The 21,449-nt window shown below is 38.0% G+C and overlaps 1 protein-coding gene across 2 annotated transcripts in view; it reads left to right on the forward strand.

Moving 5' to 3' along the window:
- OSBPL9 (oxysterol binding protein like 9) overlaps positions 1 to 21,449 on the forward strand; it is a 57,313-nt gene that overhangs the window by 978 nt on the left and 34,886 nt on the right. For both annotated transcript variants that reach the window (XM_032118468.1, XM_032118469.1), the window contains exons 2-3: positions 7,993 to 8,043; positions 11,654 to 11,732. In XM_032118468.1, the coding sequence (XP_031974359.1) occupies positions 7,993 to 8,043; positions 11,654 to 11,732 (130 nt within the window). The remainder of the gene's footprint in view (positions 1 to 7,992; positions 8,044 to 11,653; positions 11,733 to 21,449) is intronic.

Consider the following 21,449-nt stretch of genomic DNA (forward strand, 5'->3'; position numbering starts at 1 on the left):
CAATTAGTGTATCAGTCTGAATAAAACACATACAAATTAAACCTGTAGTAAGTTGTAATAGATTTACAGCAAATAACTTGAAGTATCACACTGTCCGTGAAGCTTTGTTCATACAGTAGCATTGCATATAAAATTCTTTCCCTAAATCTGGATTTCCATCATATTGGGAGAGAGCTTATCTTCCCAGATGCAGGGGATAAGGCTCTTGCCACAGAACTGTCTCAGGCTCTCAGTTTTGTTCATTTGGGTTCAAAATCTCTCAGCTGGGATGTGGATGGAGAAATGGAAGTGCTTTTGTAGTGGCTATTTAATGGCTCTTCAAATGTCAGCTGTTTGACAGAGATGAATTAGTCAGCGTGGTCTAAGTAGCAGTCCAAGGTGCAAAGTCATTTAATGCTCAGCTACAGAAATAGAAACATTTGCTGATGACTAGTGTGTATAATTATAATTCTGGATATTGCACTGACTTTCATTCTGTGGTCTTTACCTGTTTAATAGAATAATATTATATTATTTAACTATTTCCTATTTCTAGGTACCTCTACACATACATTACACTTCTATTTTGCATAATTTATTATGCCCTCTGTTAGTATAACACCTTTTAGTTCGCAAATTTGAAACTCCTTTATTTAACTACCTATCCTAAGAAATTCAAGTTGGGTTCAAGGAATAAAATCATGTACCTTTACCCCTGAGAAGTGGCTGCGGTTAACATTTCCTTCAGAATGGTTTTCTCATCCGTGTGCTGTCTGCACATCATATGTCTGCACATATGTCTCTGAAGTGCTTGCTAGGCCATTCTCCAGACATCTGAATTCATTCTCTTACCTAAGGCTGTGTGTCATGCTGAAACCTGCCTGCCAAAAGATCTGGTCCTTTGGCACGTCCTCTTCTCCATGTGTGCTGGCGTGGTTGCTCCCAGGGCAACAGGATCAGCAGGAGCAGGGTTTAGAGATAACTCAGATCTAGTCCCAGTTGATTACACACCTCTCAAGAACTAATCCTATCATTCAGAAGGTGGTAAGGCACTGTTTGCTTCAGCTTACTCATGACTGGTAGTTTATGAGGCTCATAAACATCATTAATTTGAAATGTTGGCAGGTTTGGGGGCTTTATTTATATGGGGCAATGGCCTGTTGTGCTCTGCATAGGCAGCCTTGTGTTTGGAATTAACCATGTGATCAGGTACACAGGGCCGTATGCTGTGCTCCCTCTGAGCCAGTTTGTCTGAAGCAATGGAATTGCCTCACTCTGCCTGAGTGAGTGTGACTGGGTTGATGTTTCAGCCTGAACCTGCCCCCTCCCAGGAGTGCAATGCATGGGTGGGGTGGGCTGGGATGGTTTCAGCCAGGCTCTCTGGACACACAGTCTGGAAGCAGTTTTGCTGATAGGATGGATTACAGGTACTTGGTTAGCCTGTACCTGCTCATTGCCTCTCCAGGCTCCTCAGCCCATTGCAATCCAGAAAGTTCTGTGGACAGGGGACACTTCCTCCAACAGATCCCACAGCCTGTTAACCTTTGGCTGGGGAGCTGTGGAAAACTGCAGGGAAATAACTCCTGATGCAGCTGAACTTTCCATTAGAGCCTGATCCACAAACTTGTTTCTTCATAGGCATGTCCTTGCGCTCTAGTACTTAGTCTTCTTTGGTAGTTACTTAAAATAGACTGCAGAAAAGGACCCTTAATGTGAAATAAACATTCAAACAGAATTAGTGTGCAATAGCATTGCATTCTGGGGGGAAAGAAAAGGATATGCTTTGTCTTTTGGTGGAATGAATAGCTGTTAACCTAAGTATGTTTTGGATACCTACATCAGAAGCAAATGAATTCAATGAAATTCCATTTCTGGAATGATTAGAACTTTAAAGGAGCAAGGCAAAAGATTTTATATCACGTCAGAGTCAGGAAAAAAGAAAAACATGGTCACATTTATTTCTGTTTTCATTTGTGCCTTCCATCCTTTGTACTTGTATTGCAGTAAACAGTAGTACTACTACTGGCATGGGTGAATGTGAATTTTTCTCACATGCATTTACATGGTGTTTTACAAAGGCCTTTTACCCAATTTGCCAAATTGTTGGCTTTTTTTTCCACTTCTGGAGTCCAGGAGTTTTTTTCCTCATTCAGAATTGAAATGTTCATCCTCAAATTTGCTTGAAATTACTTTTGTGTAAAGTTACTTATGAATTCCATAATTTAGAGAGTATAATCTGGACTTGTCATGCAAATATTCTTTTCACATGTTTTTGCTCAAATAAATGATTGTCTGATATCAGTAAATGGCCACTTTTTTTTTTTTTTTTTGAAGAGCAAAATATGAATTAAATAACAGTGTGCCATTTTTGCCATTTTGGATCAGTTTGACCAATGGCTTGACGAATTATTTCTTTTTTTCCCCTCAGTATTCTTGGATTTGTGACTCTACCAAAGTTTTCTCTTGAAAGAATGACTTAAATATATAAGTTACTGAAGCATTGTGGGATTTTCAGTGTGTTGTTGGCTGTACTGAAATATTTAGGAGATAAGTCTCGAAGTGGCTCATTCCAGCCTTCTGCTGGCACAAGAGCTGTAAAGTTGTTCCATGAGCTGGATTCCAGATGAAAAATAGCTTTGTACTGATTTATTTTTTCAGCTGAATTTGTTCTGTTGTTTGTTTTGTGCATGTCAATGTGAAAACGTGTGTTGACATTCTGCTGGGAAGAGTGCATGAAGACAAAGAAATGGTCAGGGAGGAAGGGGGACTTGAATGCAATTTGCTTTTTGTTTGTGTTTTCTGGCAGAAGTGCTGTCTTAAATACACATCAGCGATGGCCTTGATAACCCTTGGGAATCCTGTAGAAATAATCCAGAGAACCACTCAAGTTTGAAAATCTGATTTTAATTCTAGCTTTAAGTGTACTCTTTAAATAAATATTTAAATTGTATGATAAATTGAAAGCAGAACTGGCATAGCTGTGCAAACAGTGCTAAAAACAGTGCCAGAGGAAGGTCAGTTCCTTAACGTATTTTCAGACTTTGTGGATATTTGACATTTGGTAGTATTGAAAGGAGAACTATTCAAAATGTTGCAGGCTTAAAGAACTGCCTTGCGTAGTGAATGAGGGCTGCCAGAAAAAATTGTTGGGTATCCATACTGTGTGTTCCTGAAACCAAACTGGGGAGCCTCCCATCATCTTAATGGTTTTTGCACCAGTGAATGCCTAAAGAAGAGACTGAAGTGCTGTTCTTTTGTTCATCATTCCATCGTACTACTTTTAAAACATTTGCTGGTCGAATGCTTTCAGGAGCAAGAGCTGTGTGAAATCAGTTGTTAGGAAAAGTAGTTGTGGTAATATAAAAGTATCTTTCCCCTCATGATTTTCAAGACCACAACTAATTAGCAACTTTAATACTGGCTGTATTGAACCACTTGTGGCCACAAGAACCACTTGTGGTTTATACAACCCAGCTATTGAGGAGGGGGACTCAAACTTTGGAGCAGTTTTATGAATCTTTGGTGGTGAGCTGAAAACAAACCTTGTTGACTTGATTTCAAACGATGCCTCCGAAACTGCAGTCTTGGCTCAGTGGCTCCACAGTAGAGACTTGCAGTTAAATACTTCTTCCAAATACAGTTTCTCAATCAACAGCTGCATGCAAAAATCCCAAGAAAACAGGAAAAAAATCACATCTGCTTTTGCACAAACATTCCCTCTGAGGTCTCTGTTTTCCATTCTCAAATGAAATGACACTTTTTTCTTATAATAACTTGATCTGTCACATGCCCTGAAAACAACTCAGTGAGTCTATTAAAAACAGACAAAACTGTAAGTGAACTTGTAATAATAAAAATAATTCTGACTTTATGATCACGGGATAAAAAATATTGTTGGTTATAATACAACACTAAATTGAATTTTGTACATAGTTTAAACTTTGTATCACAGGCTTTGATGCACTGAATAAACTGTTAAAGGATGATAATTTAAGTAGTTGACTCCTGTTTAGCAGTGAGGTTGCAGCTATAGGCAGTTTAGTCTGTAGCTGTGCTTCTTGGGGAAGAGGAGGATTCCAGGATTGTGCTGTACCTTTTACATCTTGATCCAGTTGTTTTCTGATCCATGTATTTTTTTCTCATAGGGTTCTCTAAGTAGTGTAACGCTTTTCTGTGCCAGGACCCATGAAATGTTGCCTTATCTATTTCATATAAACCTGGTATCTGTTTGGGTTAAATGAGCCCTGGTGGCACCCTCAGCTATCACTGCAGTGGTTTATCTCCTGTTTTATGACTGCACCCACAGAAGTCCCAGCTTTAGCTGCACGAACAACAGGGCTGTGAGATGCTGTCCCTGAGCTCAGGGAGCTCCTCCTCTGAGACTGACGAGCTGGAGGAATGGTGGGCTGGGAACAGCCTGTAAAGTCTTTAAATTGTTGAGGTCTGTTTCTGCTTGAAAAATGAGCGTTGCCTTAGCATTTGATGAGAAAAATGACTATTATGGAAAGTGATCCAAATTTAAGCTTCTCTTGTAGATGTAGATAAATTGCAGAGATTACTGTTTATAGATACAGCTTGTTTCAGGTTCTTGATCCCTATCAGGAAATAAATGTCCCAAGTGGTTTTGCTCATCTGTGTACTTATGTTAGGGATTTCCATGACAGCACTGAGTGAGTCATAAATGCACCTCTTCAAGTTCTGTGCCCTTCTGTTCAAGCAGAACTCGTGCCTGAGAACTTTTGGAGGCAAAGAGCAGCTGGGTTGTATTTGAAACCTTAAACTTTGCACACAACAGCTAAAACTCAAATGAAATAGTAGGATGAAGGAGGGCTGTGGGCCTTTGGGGGTTGGGTTGGGATTCTGATTGTGTTTTGTTTTCTTTAAATAGGCCCATACATTATTTTCACTTCTCTTAAGAATTTGTAGGTTACCTGAAATGCCTTATGTTAGATCAGTTCTGTACGTGATCAATTGGGCTGTGTGGGTGTAAAAGAGAAACCAATAAAGGCCACATATTTTTGGGAGATACCTGTATTCCCCCTGCAGCAATACTCTATAGCTTTGTTCATTTCTACAAATTTTTATTTGAGTTTCAGCTGAAATTTATCTCATATTGCTGTCTGCTTATAACCTGTTCAAGTCCTTTATCATTACAATCAGTACAGTGTGTATTGAAAGCTTATGGAAAATGTAATTTTGTCTGGTTATAAAACTGAGCACAGAAAAAAGATGGCTGCATATTAAAATCTTAAATATAAAAGGAAGGTAAAATGTGGCGCTTTTTATTAGCCATTCAGAGATGTCTTTCTGCTGTATGAGTTTTCGTTCAGTGAAATGGAACCATTCCTCAAAACAGTTATGGGATGGCTTTATTTTTAATAGGGTATATTGGATAACCTAATTTCGACCAGAGAATAATAAGGGGAAGTTGAAAATATTTGAATTTTATTTTTATAAAATTCTAGTTGGGGCTGGGGCAAAATCTAAAATGTCAGCTGAATTTTATTTTAAAGTACTGTCCTGCAGCAACAGTGGAAGGTTTGCTGTCTGCCAGTGAGAAAATACAGCACTGTGTGTGATGACATCTGCCTGCTCTGGAGCTCAGGGAATTCAGTTGCTGGGGTGATGGGTGCTTTATTGCACTTAGGTAGAATGAATTAAATTTACTGCTTTCTTATAATTGGTATTAACCAAGTAAAACTCTGTCTGAAGATGGTGAAATTGTAGGTATACAAGCCCACACGCTGACCTGTTATTTCTCTTGTGAATCTTTTTGCAGACTAAGAACATTATAATGTTTAAACTTAATTTCCATTCCATTAAAATGTGGTGGACAAGAAATAGGGAGGCTTTTACCGTATCTTTTGCAGCAGAGTTGATGGTCAGTGGAAATGGGGCTTGTTGGGATTCTGCCGTCTCCTGTACTGGGACAAGCCCTCGTATACCCTACACGTAGCTGAGGGGTCTAAACCCAACCAAACCCAATGTCTCTTCTGCTGCCTTTGCTTCTTTTGTGCTCTGGTTCTGTGTCTGTGCCCAGCACAGGGAGCTGGGAGGGCTTTGCCTGGTGTGTGTGATCCGGGCAGTCAGATCTGGTCGGGTCCCTGCAGCTGCTGCACAGTTGCAGCCTCAGTCCAGATATTTTCTTTCCTGTTTAGATTATGCCAATATTTCTTCCAGAAACCACCAGAGGGAGTGATAAACTCTCAGAAGTGTCCTCCCATTTTAGGAGAACTCTCAAGGCAGTGAATATAAAAAATTAAAGTGTACTCTAGTGAGCTATGTCCCAAATATACACCATTTCTCATAGGAAATTATTGGATAAACTTTGTAGCTAGACACTTTCTTGGGCTTGAGGTTAAAAAAAAAGACCAAAACAAAACAATGCTCCAAAGAGTCTTCCATATGTACTTGTTGTCTAAAAAAAAATTATATATCTGTATAATACATTATGGAGGCACCACTGGTCTTTACTTCCATTTCACTTTGACCAGATAATGTATGTTGATGTGAAAACAAATAGATTAATACTGATGGCTTCTAACATTCAGAAGACAGCTCTGATAAGTTAGAGCCTGAATTGAGTGAAAGGTCAGCTAAAACATTATTTGAAGCCCCAAGTGCTGTACTTTTATATTATCTTTAGTGAACAGGACTTGCTAGGGCTGCTTCATTCTTTCCTTGTAGCTATATCTAAAGCATGTTGCAGATGAAGAATAATTTGTTACTATTAAGACTGATACTTCTTGTCCTGTCTTTTTTTCCATTGATGTCAGCAAGATTTTATTGTCTAATGGCTTCAGTGAAAATAGGTCTGGTGATAATAACATAAATATATTGTCTTGATGGAATTCTTGATACACTGTTGGAAAGAAGTGGGTATTTCAGAAGATGACCGCAAGAGAATCTGATCATGAGACACCAGTGACAGTTGTTTTCCTGACCTGAAAGAATGTAGTTTGAATATTTGGATGGCAAGAGAGAAGGGGTTTCATTAGACAGGACTACCTTTCAGATAAGGCTACAATAGCAAGTAATTTATCATTTAAAAATCAGAAAGTGTGTGTATGGGTAGTCAAAAACCAGGCCTTTTCAGAAAACCAAGTATTCAGAATGACCTAAATGTTTTCTTTTTCTTCTTTACCTTAAATAGTTTGTGTGTTCCACTTGGGCTTGCCACTATTGCCCAATGTTGGTGGTTACTGTCAGCTTTGCCTGAGACAGTGGTGGGAATAGCTGAAAGATCAAGTATCACAATTTCAAGCTGGAAGTGTATCGACTGTTTAGAATTCCCTACTTGGGGGGTTGAGGCTTTTTTGTCAGTGCTTCAAACAGATAGTAAAGAAGAGATTGAGTATTTTGCAAGGTAGGTTAGTCTGCAGGTTTGAGGACTATTTATGGACATGAAAATCATGTTTTCTGATCTGGGCTCCAGTTGCTTCAATGTCTACAAACATTAACTTTTCTAACTGTAATAATGACAGTGGGCTGTACTAGCTAGGAAGCAGATACACAAACATGGCTAAACATGAATTCTGTATCTGCATAAAAGGGGTCTAAATCAGGGAAAGTTTCTGATAGATATATAATTTAATTTATACAACTCTGCCTGCACAGCTGGATTTTGTTTTATGGACACTTTTCTGAGAGTAGGAGAGAAAGGAGGAAGATATGAATCAGCATACTGCTGATTTTTAATATTTCTCAAGTCCTTTCTTCTTCTTTTTACTTTCTATAAAGGTGTGGACTGCATCTTGAAAGTATTTCTTGAAGTTATCTAGAAAACTTCTTGAAGTGGGATATTGTATTCTTGTTTTTTGAAGGATTCATTTTCGGTACCATGGTGGTGTACTTCTGTGTGGGAACTAACCTATTTTGTAACAGAAGTTGCATCTTGTTTAATCCGTCACTAAAACATGATACAAAAATGCTTTACTCTTTCTCTGTTGCTTTGAATAACTTTCTTCTTACTGTATTTGTTAACCCACTGCTCTGTTTTTTTTTCTGTTTCAGTCAAAAGACAAAATGATGAGAGGCTCACGCCGAGGGTGTGTTAGACTCAGGGTAAGTGTTGTTTTATTCAGTACTTAATGACTTACTGTGTATAATGTGTCCTAATGGAGAGAACTGCAAGGAGACTTTTGAGGTTTGTGCTCTATTCCTGACTCTGCAAAATGCTGAAATAGTGAAAGTATTTAAAGAAAGAAAACATTAGAGGTCAAGTGACATGCTGGGCTAATTACATCCTATAATTTATATATGGTATAAAAATATTATACATTTTATATGAAAATATTTTCTATTTTATATTAAAAGGTGTTCTGTGGCAGAGTAAGATGGGTTAGTGGTAGCATGCCATGAAAACGTTGCTGTTCGCAGTTCTCATTTCTGTGTGTGGAGGTACATGTGTATATACAGGAGGATAATGGATAAGAATGGGAACATTTTGAGTCTTGAAGTAAGAGAATTCTAGGGAAGGGGGTCTGTGGTCTTACAAACAGTGTGATGAGTGTTAAAGGAGAACTGTGCATCTTCCAGTTACTCCTTCCTTCTGTCACTAATCCTTTCTAGTCTTTCTGTGGGCCTATTACAGGGGTGCCTGTATGAGGCATCTGAGACTCAGAGAATCCCCATTAACTTGGATTTCAGATCACTTATTTGCACTTTGTCTTGCTTGATATATTGATATCTTAATTCAGAATTTCTTTAAGAATAATATGAGTTCAAATCATTGTCTACCTAGAACAAGACATTTCCAAAGACTCACGAGGATGTTTTTTTCATTCTGCAGAAAAATTCAGTCTGAAAAGCCATGCCTGCTTCAGTAGTGCTGTGAGCCTGGCAGTGTGGAGGTCAGCCTCAGCCTGCCAGTTTAGGAAACATTAAAAGAGAGCAATCTGTTCAATGTTGCATGGTCCATCTTTATATGTATTTAACATAAAACAATCCCTTTCTCTTCTCCCGTCTGCCACTCTTCCATCCCAAATTGTTCTTTGGTGTTTTCTAAAAACTTAGAAACTCCCCCAGCCTTTCTCTGAATATATGTGATTTACTTGGTGGTTTTTTTTTTTGTGAAGGAGGAAGGAATCTTCCCTTTTTTTGCTTTTGCAAAGCAGCTCCTCTGGCAGATGACAGTGATACTGATAGCTGAACAGATGGGCTTCTGCAGTCTGAAATTCTATCAAAGAGGTTTTCTGTTTAGAGTAATTGTTGATTTGTAACTGTAGGTGTGAACATAAACAAACATGTAATTTAAACAATTTGTCTAAAATACTTCCTTTTCTCTTGAATGGATTATTAAAAGTTTGTTCCTCACCTTTTTGCTCTTGATACACTTTTCATAGGCATGAAGTTTCATCTTCAAATTCTTTTGTTGATTGTCTTAGTGTACTTAGGAAAGTGTATTCATAGAGGATTCTGTGTCGTCTGCACTATGCTTAACTCCTGCTAAAGTTTTCTGGAATATACGTAAACTTTCCCACTCTGATTTTACTTGTTCATATGTATTATCTGCATGATAGCTGAAGCATCTTCTGTGCTTCTGGCTCAGACCCTTTGCCCCAGTGTTGCAGTGACAGTCTGTGCACAATGCACAGGTTTGTGCTGAACTCACAGGCCCAGGAGAGCTCTCCCTGCTCCCACACTGAGGATGGGGCAGGACTCAGCTGTCCCAGTCTGTGTTTAGCCTTACATGAGTTTAACCTATATCCTCTGCAGACAATATCTTGGTCATGTTCTTGGTGTCTGACTTACAGGTTTTTGATATATTTAGCCTGGAGAAAAGGAGGCTCAGGGATGACCTTATCACTCTCTACAATTCTCTGAAAGGAGGTTGTAGTGAGGTGAGGGTCAGTCTCTTCTCCCAAGTAACAAGTGACAGGGTGAGAGGAAATGGCCTCAAGTTGCCCCAGGGGAGGTTTGGATTGGATATTAGAAGAAATTTCTTCACTGAAAGAATGGTCAGCGTTGGAACAGGCTGCCCAGGGAAGTGGTGAAACCACCAGCCCTGGAAATGTTCAAAAGATGTGTGGGTGTGGCACTTGCTGAGATAATTCAGTAGTGAATGTGGTGGTGCTGGATGAACAATTGGACGGGATAACTTTAGAGCTCTTTTCCGACTGTAGTGATTCTATGGTACAGCTGTTGAGGAGAATGATACTGTACAACTTGCAGTGACCTTCTGATTTACTGCATAGCAAAACATGTACTTAGAGTGCCAGATATTTTTTATCTACTGGTATATTTAAAAACAAAATATGCTGGTTGTTGTGTGCTGGCACTAAAAGTATTCAGAGTTATACTGGCTTGGATACACTTTTTAGGGGCCTTTTTAATAGTGATCACAGAACTGTCCGAAAAACCTGTGTGGAAGAAACTCTTGGAGAAGTTAAGTGGCACATTTTATCAGTGGAGGGAAATAAAAAACCAATTTGGTGCTCTCCTTTCCTGCCACACTGCCTTGGATTACAGATGGTTGGTGCTGTTCTTACTGGCACCTGCCACTCTGTTGTGGGGCCTGTGGTGGTCGCAGCCATGCATGACTTGGTCCCAGAGGCCACAGATGTCATGTAGGGACTGTGAGGAACGTGTGTGGGTAACACTGACTCAGCTCCCTCTGCCCAAGTCTGTCCCCAAACCCCCGTTAGGTTTTGGCTGGCCTGGTGTATCCGTGACCCCCAGCCCTGCAGCTGCTGTGGGATGCTTGGCTGAGTGAAAGGAAGCACTGCTTGGAACTGACTCACGTCTCCTGGTACTAGTGTTACTCTTCGTGTACTCTGAGAGTAAGGGCAGAATTTACCCTTTAAATATGTGAACCTTCTAGGGATGTCTGTCTGTTTTGTGGGAGGTGGAAGGATAGAACAGATCCTGGTGCTGTGTTACCTTGGAGAAGAAGAGAAACTGAATAAATCCACTGGTGATTTTTGAGCTAAATATTACAATTTATTGGAGTTGGCAGAGATGTGGAATTGTCCTTTTTTTTTGTATCTTCTCCTGGGTGAAACTTATTTATTATAAGTGTTAGAGGGAGCAGGAATGAAAATGTGGGTAGATTTGTAAATAGCTAAGCACAGATGGTCTTTAATTTATTTGCATTTCCTTGTAATAATTCATGAAGAATTAGAAGACAAAGCTAGTTACTTTCGATATATCCTGATTACATACTCTTAATATTTACTTAGGGACTGAAAATTAGATCATGCAGTATACCAGTGACATGACATGATGGGCCAAATTCATTCTGCTAGAATGATTTATTTTTTATTACAGGCTGGTAGATAAAATCAGGTCAAGAGCTTCTTTTTGTAGAGTACTTATGAATTATTATTTTTATACACAGAAAATACATATAAAATATTGCTTCTTGCTCTTCTTTAAAATATAAGTAGTAAACTGCTGCAGCATAAGGCCACCTCCATTACAAAAATAAAAGATGCATATTATTATCCAGAAAATCAGCTTTACAAACATTTACTGTTTTTTTCTGCAACTAAAAATTTATTGTTTTAAAGAACTGACTGCATCCTATGACTGAACAGAGAATCTTTCTGCTCTTTACTGTATTCAGTTTGCTTTTAATTTGTCAAAGCTTTTTAAATTCCAGTGGTGTAGTGATAGAGTGTCTGCTGCTGATGTCACTGCTTGCCTTATCAGGATTTTGTTCTTTGTTTCACAGGGAGCTGTGATTGGTATAGACGATGAGGACGACAGCACCTTCACAATAACTGTTGATCAGAAAACCTTCCATTTTCAGGGTGAGCTGAAAGAAGAGATTGTTTTTTCTTATAATAGATTCCACTTGTATTTGATGGATGATTTTAAATGTTTGGCAACAGAACAGCATGAATGAGCACACTGAGAACATTCTGGATCCAGGGGTGCTGCAGGTTAGGCAGGGATTTACATCTGCAGTGGATACATATGTGCTAGAAAGAGACTGTAGCTCTGGCAGGATTTGGAGATTAATAATGTAAAGAATAAATCACTCAAGGGGAGAAAGTAATGTGCTTCTGATTATGGGTTTCGCTTACAAAACGTTTCTGATCTTCGTTATCAAGATACAATTATGCATTTCTTTATGAAGAGAATCAAGACTGGTCTGAAGGTTGCAATTTGTATCCAAATAGAACTTAATGCTCAATTATGAGGAGACTAGAGGCAACATTTGGCTTAACGGTGGAGCTTTGCTTCAAGATTTACCAGCTTGCATTCATTTCATCTACATTTCTGTGTCTTGTCTGCCAGTCACCATTTCTCTGCTATTATCCTTTTATTCACATTTCCTAACACCAATGCCATCTGCCACTGCTATGTTTCGTCATTGCATGCTATGGCTCACCGGTAGAAAGGGTAAGGCTCTATATAATTGCTATGTACTCCTTAAATTATTTTGTCTGCAGCAGTAGGACAAAATACTGTGCTAATATTGAATAGAGAACTTCCTTTTTCTGAATGTTAAAATCTGAGGGAAGTGTGATGAAAATATTTTGCAACTAACATTTGTTAGTCCTTTTACTTTTCCTCTACAATGCAGTGACTAAATAATTGCTTTGTATAGAGCTGGAAACTGTAAATATCCAAGAGGCACATTTGCATTTAAGCAGTCAATTTATGTAAACTGAAATAATTCTATAACTTGTATTGTACATATTTTTAAATCAGTGATTTGCAAATGGGAAATATCATTAGTACTGTTGCTTTTGTGAGACTATTTTTAATGGTAAATATTAATTGTACACCATATTGTCACTGGCTTCTGTATTCCTTGTGCTACAGTTTTTTCTAAATGCTGCTGCTGTCCTCTGGCTTTTCACTGCATTAAGCCTCATAAATATACCTTCATAATGCTGAGCTCACAGCAATACTTAAATCTACTGTTCCCAAGGATAACTGATAAAATGCAAGCTAATTGCTAATGCAGTAATGGAATGCTGTACTAGGGCAGTCTTTCAGTACTACAAAGCTAAATACTGCTGAATATTTGAGAACTTGATACAGGTAAATCTAGACATCTCTAATCTTTAGTTAGTAAGATACACCTTTTTTAATGCATCTTGTTTTCAGTGATTTGTTGTATGCTGTCTTCTCCTTTGGGTAGCCAGATGTCTTAAGAAAACTGATAGTATTTGACAGGAGTAATGTTTTACTCTAAGTAATATTGATAATTTTTGAACAGCAATGTTGTCACGTCTTGTGCTTTATAATTTCCCTTTCTCAGCATTTCATATTAGGCCAGGATTTATGTATGCTCCTTTAGTGTACAACTAAGATATTGTACACTATTTTCTGTATTATGCTTTTTTATTAGTATATTATGAAGATAACGTCCCTGATATCCTGGAAATTGTAATGATACAAGCACAGTATTAATATATGTGGATTTAATGCAAAAATGTATAAAGACAGGTAAGATATCAGTCCTGTGATATTTCAGTATAAAAAAAGCTCCATAGAACTACATATGTTGTTCTTACAGCCACTGTAAATGCATTCTCACCTCATGCAACCTCTGTCATAATTATGTCAAATGTTTGTTCATTTTATTAGATTAATTCAGTATTACACAAGTTTTAACTTATGCAAAATGTAGGTCACTGTCAACCATGAAGGCAAGTGGTTAATAATGTAAATATTACAAAATGTATGCTGAGACCACATAGGATATGTGGGGCAGGTTCTGGGAATAATCCAAGAAAACATACAAAATTCCTAACAATTTCTTCCTAACTTTTAATACCTGATTAAGATAGAGCTTTTGTTCTGCAAGGTAGTCACAGCTATAAATACATTCACCCTTTATAAAAGAAGTCTTGGACAAGAGAAGACTGCAGGAATGGCAACTTACAGTCTCTTCCTTCTTGCTGCCTTCCTTCATTCTCAAGGACAGACAGGTATTCAAAGAACCTGGAGCCTCATTGGGGAAAAAACAGAACTTTAAAAATCCAGGCTTTCAAAGATCTGCTGATCTAAGTTAGGGTCCCATCTGCAGTGGAACAGTTTCTCTTTCAGGCTCTCCATTCACTCAGACTTTAAGTCCTGATTGGCGCCTCAGTGAAATTTTGCTGACAGGCAGTGATAGAATTTGAATTAGTGAAAAATAAAACTTCATTCTGGGTTAATTAATTATTTCTTAATATCAATTACTCAAAATTGCACATCTGACTAACACTCTAGAGATGTAATTAATGAGATGAGGGGCAAATAAGTAATTTAAAAATGTCTGATTAGCTTCTCGCATGGAAGTTGATTCCATGTGTGTGTGTGTATGTGTGTAACTGAATGTCCAAAGTGCCAAAGCTCCAGTGTCTCCCACTGAGATTTGCTTGTCACTGGATTTTGGTAAATTCTGAGTCTTCCTGGTGTAGAGTTCACATTTTGTTGCTGCTTGTGTCAGTCTCCTTCTCTTCTGTTCTTGACTGTGCTTCCTAGTGGCCACTCCTGTATTGAACATCAGTAAAAATTAAAAAGTTTTTATTACAAAGGTATTGTAGGTTTTGAAAGATGACTGGGTACATCCCAAGTGGGATCCATATCCTTGGTACCTGGGTATAAAGGAAAGAAGTTAATTGGATAAATATGGGCAGTAAAACAAACAGCATGTTTTGGTTTTACTGTGAGCTTCGCTTTAGCTCTGCCAGGGTTCCCAGCAGATTTTTTTTCCTGTATTTTATTGTTATGTACAGGTATATTGATGTTTGTTCATATTGGAGGGGGAAGGGAGGTAGAATGACCTCAGACATTTTAAAATAGATTTAAAAGTAATGTATTTTATCTCCTGATTGGTCCTTGTTTGGTCACGCTGAATATCCAGTTTCATGGCTTGCTTGTAAGGCTTCTGAATTAGGTAGATCTTAAAGTATTCCCTCGTGGGTTTTCTCAGATTAGATGCAAAAATGCATTCAAGTTGCTGTAAGACATTTGGGATAATACTTTCAGTTTAATTTACCTTCCTGTCAGGAAGCTTTTTCTTGGTAATATATTTTTCCTTGCTGCAGTACATGTCCCTGTTCTAAATGTTCCATCACTTTCCAAACACTGTGGGGGTTGGGTTTGTTTTTCTTTTAACATCTTTGTGCCATCACCAAGCTTTAAGCTCTTTCCATTTGGAAATTCACTTCTTCAATCCTTCATATTACTTAGCTGTTCTTTCTCCTCACTGGGATGCTCATAACTTAAATTCAAGAGTGGGAACATGATGTTCAAGGGAGTCTGGCAAGGGTATTGTTGTATTTCTTCTTGATATTTGATTTGCTGTCTAACCTGAAGCAATAATAGCTTCTATTTGGACTGAAATACTTCACTAAATGCACATTGTATGCAGAAAAAAAGAATTCATATTAAAAAAAAAATCAGATTTTTGAACTCCTACCTGAAAACCCAGCTCTTATTCTTTCAGCCTGCAGTACAGTTCCTTGGAAGGCAAATCAGTTTTGTCTCCACTGTTTTGTGTAATAAAGGATTGAAAGATTGGAAGCAGTCCAGTGCATCGATCTGAGATGATTTTGCTTTAGCTTTTGTCTTTCCTTTCCTATTCCTGACACAGAAGTATCTGAGAAATGAAGCCTGAATGTTGCTGTGCAACTTATTCCCTATTACATGAAAGCTGTCAGCTGGTAGAGTTCTCCTTCCTTCCCATCCTTCCCCAGTTTGTAGCTTGATTTGTGGCTTCCCACCATCCCAGCTAAGGAAAAAGGGAGTAATGCTGTAAAAGCAAGGATTTTTTGTTAATGTGGGAGGCATTATTATTGAGGATATGCTGGAGTCCACAAAGGCCTTAGTTGCTGAGCAGTGTCAGAATTTGAGATTTTAGGTATTTGCATTACGTATCAAAATTAGTTTTATTGGTTTTATACCTGTATTTCAACATTACTTGCAGAAGTAGTCAATATTTATAGTCTTCTATACATCTTTGACATTGTCCACCAAATAGATGACAGGAAGCTGACTGCTGTTGTGGTAGAAAGAGGCACTTAAGTCGATCACATTACCTGATTTAAATAACGATTCATAAATTGCAGCCTTTAAAAACAAAAAACTTTAGAGCTTTTTAAATTTGATATTGAAAAATGCCTAGAGAGAGATTTTGGTGTGAATTCTTGGTCTATGCTGGTTTCTTCAGTGATGTCTGTAACTGCTGTGACAACATTGTCCTAAGTTAACATTTTTCTGGGTCTTTTAGGGTTCTGGTGATACTGAAACGGTGAATTCTTCTATGCTATGCTCAACTGTGCTTTTAAATTGCAGGGGAGGATGAGCAGCTATGCTCAGAGTAAAGCTGAGCTACCTGTCATCCTCTCTTTACCTGACCAGGTCTGGGCTGCACAAGGTTCTGGGCTGTGTCTCCTCCTCCCCTGATTGGCATAGCTGCAGAAATTCCTCTGTGAGCCAGAGCTAGGTTTAGCTTTTGCAGTGATTTTTCTGTCTTCACCTCTGCCTCCTTTTTGCTATTGATGTATTGCACTGGTGTTTTGAGGAGTTGGAGCATGTGACCAAAGTGCAGGGAATGGTGCATGGTTGTGCTTTTCCTGTTTCATGCAGGTCCTTCTTGCACCAGCAGCATCCTGTGTTGTAATTGTCTGTTTTCCAATCATCCCATGGTTATGCCATTTTTAATGGGACTTTCTGTACCCAATTGTTGTGGTCATATATAAACACCTCCTGGTTTTCTGTTTTTGAGGTTGAAACTGCATATTTCAAAATACGTGTTAAACTTGAGAGTAGCAAAGAAATAGTACCAAGAAACAATATCTGTATAATGTGTTGATTTGTTTTCTTTTTTTCTTCCTCTGGAAGATAAAGTATATTTATTGCTTGTTACTTTTGGCATCAATATGAATCTATTATCTCAACTGTATATGTGATGCATGGCAACTATTTTGGAAGGAGAAAAATGACCAGAAAAGGTCTCACTATAAGGAGGGGAGGGATACTGAGTAGCTCAACACTCTTTTCCTTCTGTTTTAACAAGAAATTTCAGAAAGCAATAAACTTGAGTTTGACCTGTTAAATTGACAACTATTTTATTGGCTAAGAAAATGGTTATATTTTTGTTCTTCTCTTTTGATTTCTTTTTCAATTCAGGCCAAAATGTGGTTTCTACCTTAAGCTAGTAGTTTCAGAGCTTTATCAGTGGAATCTGCAATGGAAAAAATCCTTTATTATGAGGGTGGTGAGGCCCTGGCAAGTGTTCAAGGTCAGGTTGGACGGGGCTCTGAGCAACCTGGGATAGTGGAAGGTATTCCTGCCTGTGGCAGGGGGTTGGAATGAGATCATCTTTAAGGTCCCTTCCAACCCAAACCATTGTGTGATTCTATGATTTTAAGTGCAAACATACCCTAAAAGCCATTTTCACAGAATATATCATATGAGGTATTATTTAGTGTTACTATTACTAATATTTAAGTATTATTCTCTAGTGAAAAACCAGATACTTGCAGATTTGTCCCACACTCAGGAATGTTTAATTACAAAATTACACATTATATATGGATTTCCAGAGAGAACTAATAGCAACTTGATCATATGTTTCCTTTGTCACACAAGTTTCCACCCAAAGCTATGTTTCTGGGCTGATTATAAAGCTTTCTAAAAAAGCTTTTGAGCTTAGATAACAATGAAGGAGCAGTTTAGTTGATTTCTCAAGATCACAGATTATTCTTACAAACACATTGTACACAGGAGACCTTCTGATGCTTTTTGTTTGGGCAAGTCTAATGACTTTGTGTCTTGTGACTGCACAGGAGTTTCCTGTAGGGACAGGGAGCTCAGGCTGGTCAGACACCTGCAGAACAAAAGGAGGATTGATTTATATGTGTGGGTGGAGAATGGCATCAGGGGGAGGATTAGGAGAAGGGAGAGTAATCATTATGACAACTCCAAAATTAGGATCCAGAGGAAATAATGTTCAGCCTACTGACAGATGTGAGAGCTGCGTGTGTTGGAAGGGTATTTGTAAACAGTGGAAGTACAGTGTTTTGCTAGGCTTGTATGAAACCCTGCTTCATCTTGCCTGTTTTTCTATGGTTTGAAAGGCCTTCAGTGACTTTAAATAGCAATTTATTTAGCCATGGAACAGTCCTGTGATGCGTGACTTTTCCACCTTATTGAGCACTACTGATAAAATCTCTCTCCATTGAGACTGGTGGCAGAAATCCTATCGATCTCAATGTAGCCAGGATTTCATCTCTATTATCTGGTGATTTGTGTGTAAAGATACTACATTAGTTCTGCACTTGGCTGAGGAAATACAGGAATTTTGCATACAAATCAGTGGAAGTTTTGTCAGAATAGAGGCTGCATAATTGACTCTATTGACTCTGTGGGTGTAATAGCCTCTTCTTACTGAGTTCTGCCTGTAAGTAGGTCACAGTGAATGAAAATAAAATATGCATTTCTTTTTGTGACAGTAATCTAGTAATTTTTTTTCAATAATTCTTCAGGTTTTCTTTCATCCTAATGCCCATGTAGATGTACACACACAAAAAAAATAAGCACCAATATGCAGATTCTGAGGTGATACATTTTTTGTGTATTCTGTCTTCCAAGTACTGCTGTGCATGACCTAGAAATGCTGGTGGTAAATTCTGTATCGTGGAGCAGAGTTAAACTTGTTTATGTCTAATCTTTAGATGCTATCAAGCTTAGGCTGGAAAAAGTAATCTGTTTTATGCTGTACTTTGACATTTGGTATACGTTATATAAACACATATAATCTCTCCACAGCAAAGTAAATATTGTAGGAACTTAAATTATAAAATTTATTCTCTATTTGGGAAATTAATTGAGGCTGAGAGTATCTAATGTAGCTGCATTTCATTTGCCTTCTTATCCTCATAGAATGGAACTTTTTAAAATCCCTGACATATCTGATGTAGCAGTTTGGGAAGTTCAGAGAAAAAGGGCTGTTTCAATAAAACAACAGGGAGTTTTAAACCACAGTTTTTCTGAATTACAGAAATTCTTCAGGAGAAGCGGTAATTCTTGTGTTTAGTACGTTTTGCATTCTATAATTTTCTCTTTGGTCAAATAATTGCTTTTCTTTCTTTGGACCTTCTCTAGGAAAGAGTTCAGAATTTTTTGGTATGCGATTATAAGATTGATGTTAAAATATTTTAGGAATAAGCTCAACCAGACAGATCACAAAAAATGCACATTTAAAAATATTGTTATCATATTAAAACTCACTGTAATGAATGACATACTTTTCAAGTGTGTTTCTCTGAACTAGTCATAACCAGGACTGTGATCACGTTAAGTATCCTGTGGTTGTCTTAGATATGCCTGAGATGTCACAGTAAATTGTACAGGTGTCTTTCAAAGGATGCACCATAGACACAGAGGAGTGGAGCTTAGGCATATGGGAACAAACTGTAATCTAGCTCATGAATACTAATTCTACTAGAAAAAAAAGTAAAAATACCTTAACTGACATAATCACAGTAAATTGCAACATTTCAGCCATTAATGATTCATCTCTTGCACACAGCAGTGATTATGCAGCTCTGTGTGGATTTAGCTTCTTTCACGTGCAAATGTTCACTGTTAAATTGCAGTAAAAACTGAATTAATAATTCCAGCACTTAAAATAAGAGAAAAACACAGGCACTGTTAGTGCCCTCTCAACTGCAGACATAGCATTGCTATTTTTGTGGATAGTTGATGCTCTAGCACAACTTGAATTTCAGCTGACCAGGTAACTCTTGCATTAACCCCCCAGACTAAGAACGACCTTTATGTTTTTGAGTGTCACATATTTCTCACGTCCAGGTGTCCTTCAGTGTTTCTTGTTTGTTTTTTGTAATATTGTTATTCTAGAGTCAGCCTAGGGAGAAGCAACTTGTTTCTCTCTCTTGCCCTTCTCTTTTTAGAAGTTTTGTGCCAGGAGGGACCAGATAATACTCCTTTATTTTTGTATAAGCACAATACTAGTGTGATTCCTTGGACTAGATAAGAATTACCTTATCCCAAATATTTTGTCAGAAACAAATTCTGGAGTAGCTTTCATATAGGAATTGAGGAGGGGGATTAACTTTAAAATGGAGCCTGATCAAATAATGGAAAAGTCGGAGTGATTTCAGGGTACTTGAGGCACAGGACTAATGAGCAGGGCATTCTTGTCCCTACCTGCTGAGGAAACCATCTGCAGAGACAGAGCGGATATTATGTAGTGTGCAGCACAAACTTCTTAGGTGCAAAGGTATTAGAGCTTTTTCTTTGACCAAAGTTGCCTTCTTTAAATGAAAAACAGCTTGGATATTTAGCTTTCTCTACAGATGGGGAGATAATGATCTCTGACCATTGTGTGTAGATTTTTCCCATAAGTTCTTTTTGAGCGTGTCGACTAATCTCTTTTTTGAATGTTCACATTGATTTTTTTTTTTCATCAGTGATCTTTTGGCAGCTGTTCAGTTCTAAATTGCTTTTACCATTAGGGAGCTTTTACTTGCACCTAATCTCACAGCTGCCATTTTGATTAGATTTAATATAACTTTTCTTGCATCTTGCTTTACTAAAAACTGCATCCTACTGGTTTTCTCTGTGGTTTTCCTAAGAGTCTGTGGAGGAGAGCCAGGAGGATCTGCTATTGATGATAGATGGTCTGAAATTAAACCAGTGTCCTGAACAGAGAGTGCTTAAAAGGTTTTGATGCTGTGTTTCCATGTAGTAAGCAGTCTTCTCATGGCAGTGTTCCTGGATTTATTGTGCCCAAGACTTTGTCTTAAGTAGCAGGATTGATGAGATTCATGTGTGCTCCCTAAGGATTGATCATGCTATGCCAAAAGATTGCTATGTCTAATATATGAGGGAAAAAAAAAAGCTTTTTCCCCTCTTCTGAGCCCTTGTAGAGAGAGCTATAAAGGGGTCATTGGAGGAGGAGAAGTTTCAAAAATTTAGTTTATTTATGAGCATGGGAAAGTCAGTTCCATTTTGGAGCTGTATGGATTGGCTGGTTTCTAGGTCTTCCCTGTTGCTGTGAGGCCTCTCTGTTCTGTTGGGGGTTCAGATACAAGTCAGAATTTGATAACCTTTATTAATGGGCTACTGTATATTGAGATTAGTATTTAACTAATACCGTGACCTCTTTTTGCTGGCAGCATGGAAGATCACAGGAATCCTGCTGCAATACAAGGATTAATTCACTGGTCTGCAGCTTAATGGTTTCCTTTTTAGTTTAAATAATCGTGGGAAAAAACCCCTTGAACACGGGATATTTGTATCCTATGAATTACTTAATAGCTCCTCATTGACTTGTACCCCAGTTCCTCAGTAAGATATTTTTTGGGACTGGGAGATGGTGATTAAAAAAGACACCACAGAAAAACAGAAAACAAACCCCAGAAACCTTATACACATTGAAATAATGTTAGCCACTGTCATTTTGGACAAAGCTTTGAAAAGTTAAAGCCCTGATACATTTCAAATACTGACAGATTAATGACACAGGTAACTATATATGTTTAGTGATGACTGGC

This window comes from Corvus moneduloides, chromosome 9 (genome assembly GCF_009650955.1).
Source record: "Corvus moneduloides isolate bCorMon1 chromosome 9, bCorMon1.pri, whole genome shotgun sequence".
NCBI lineage: Eukaryota > Metazoa > Chordata > Aves > Passeriformes > Corvidae > Corvus > Corvus moneduloides.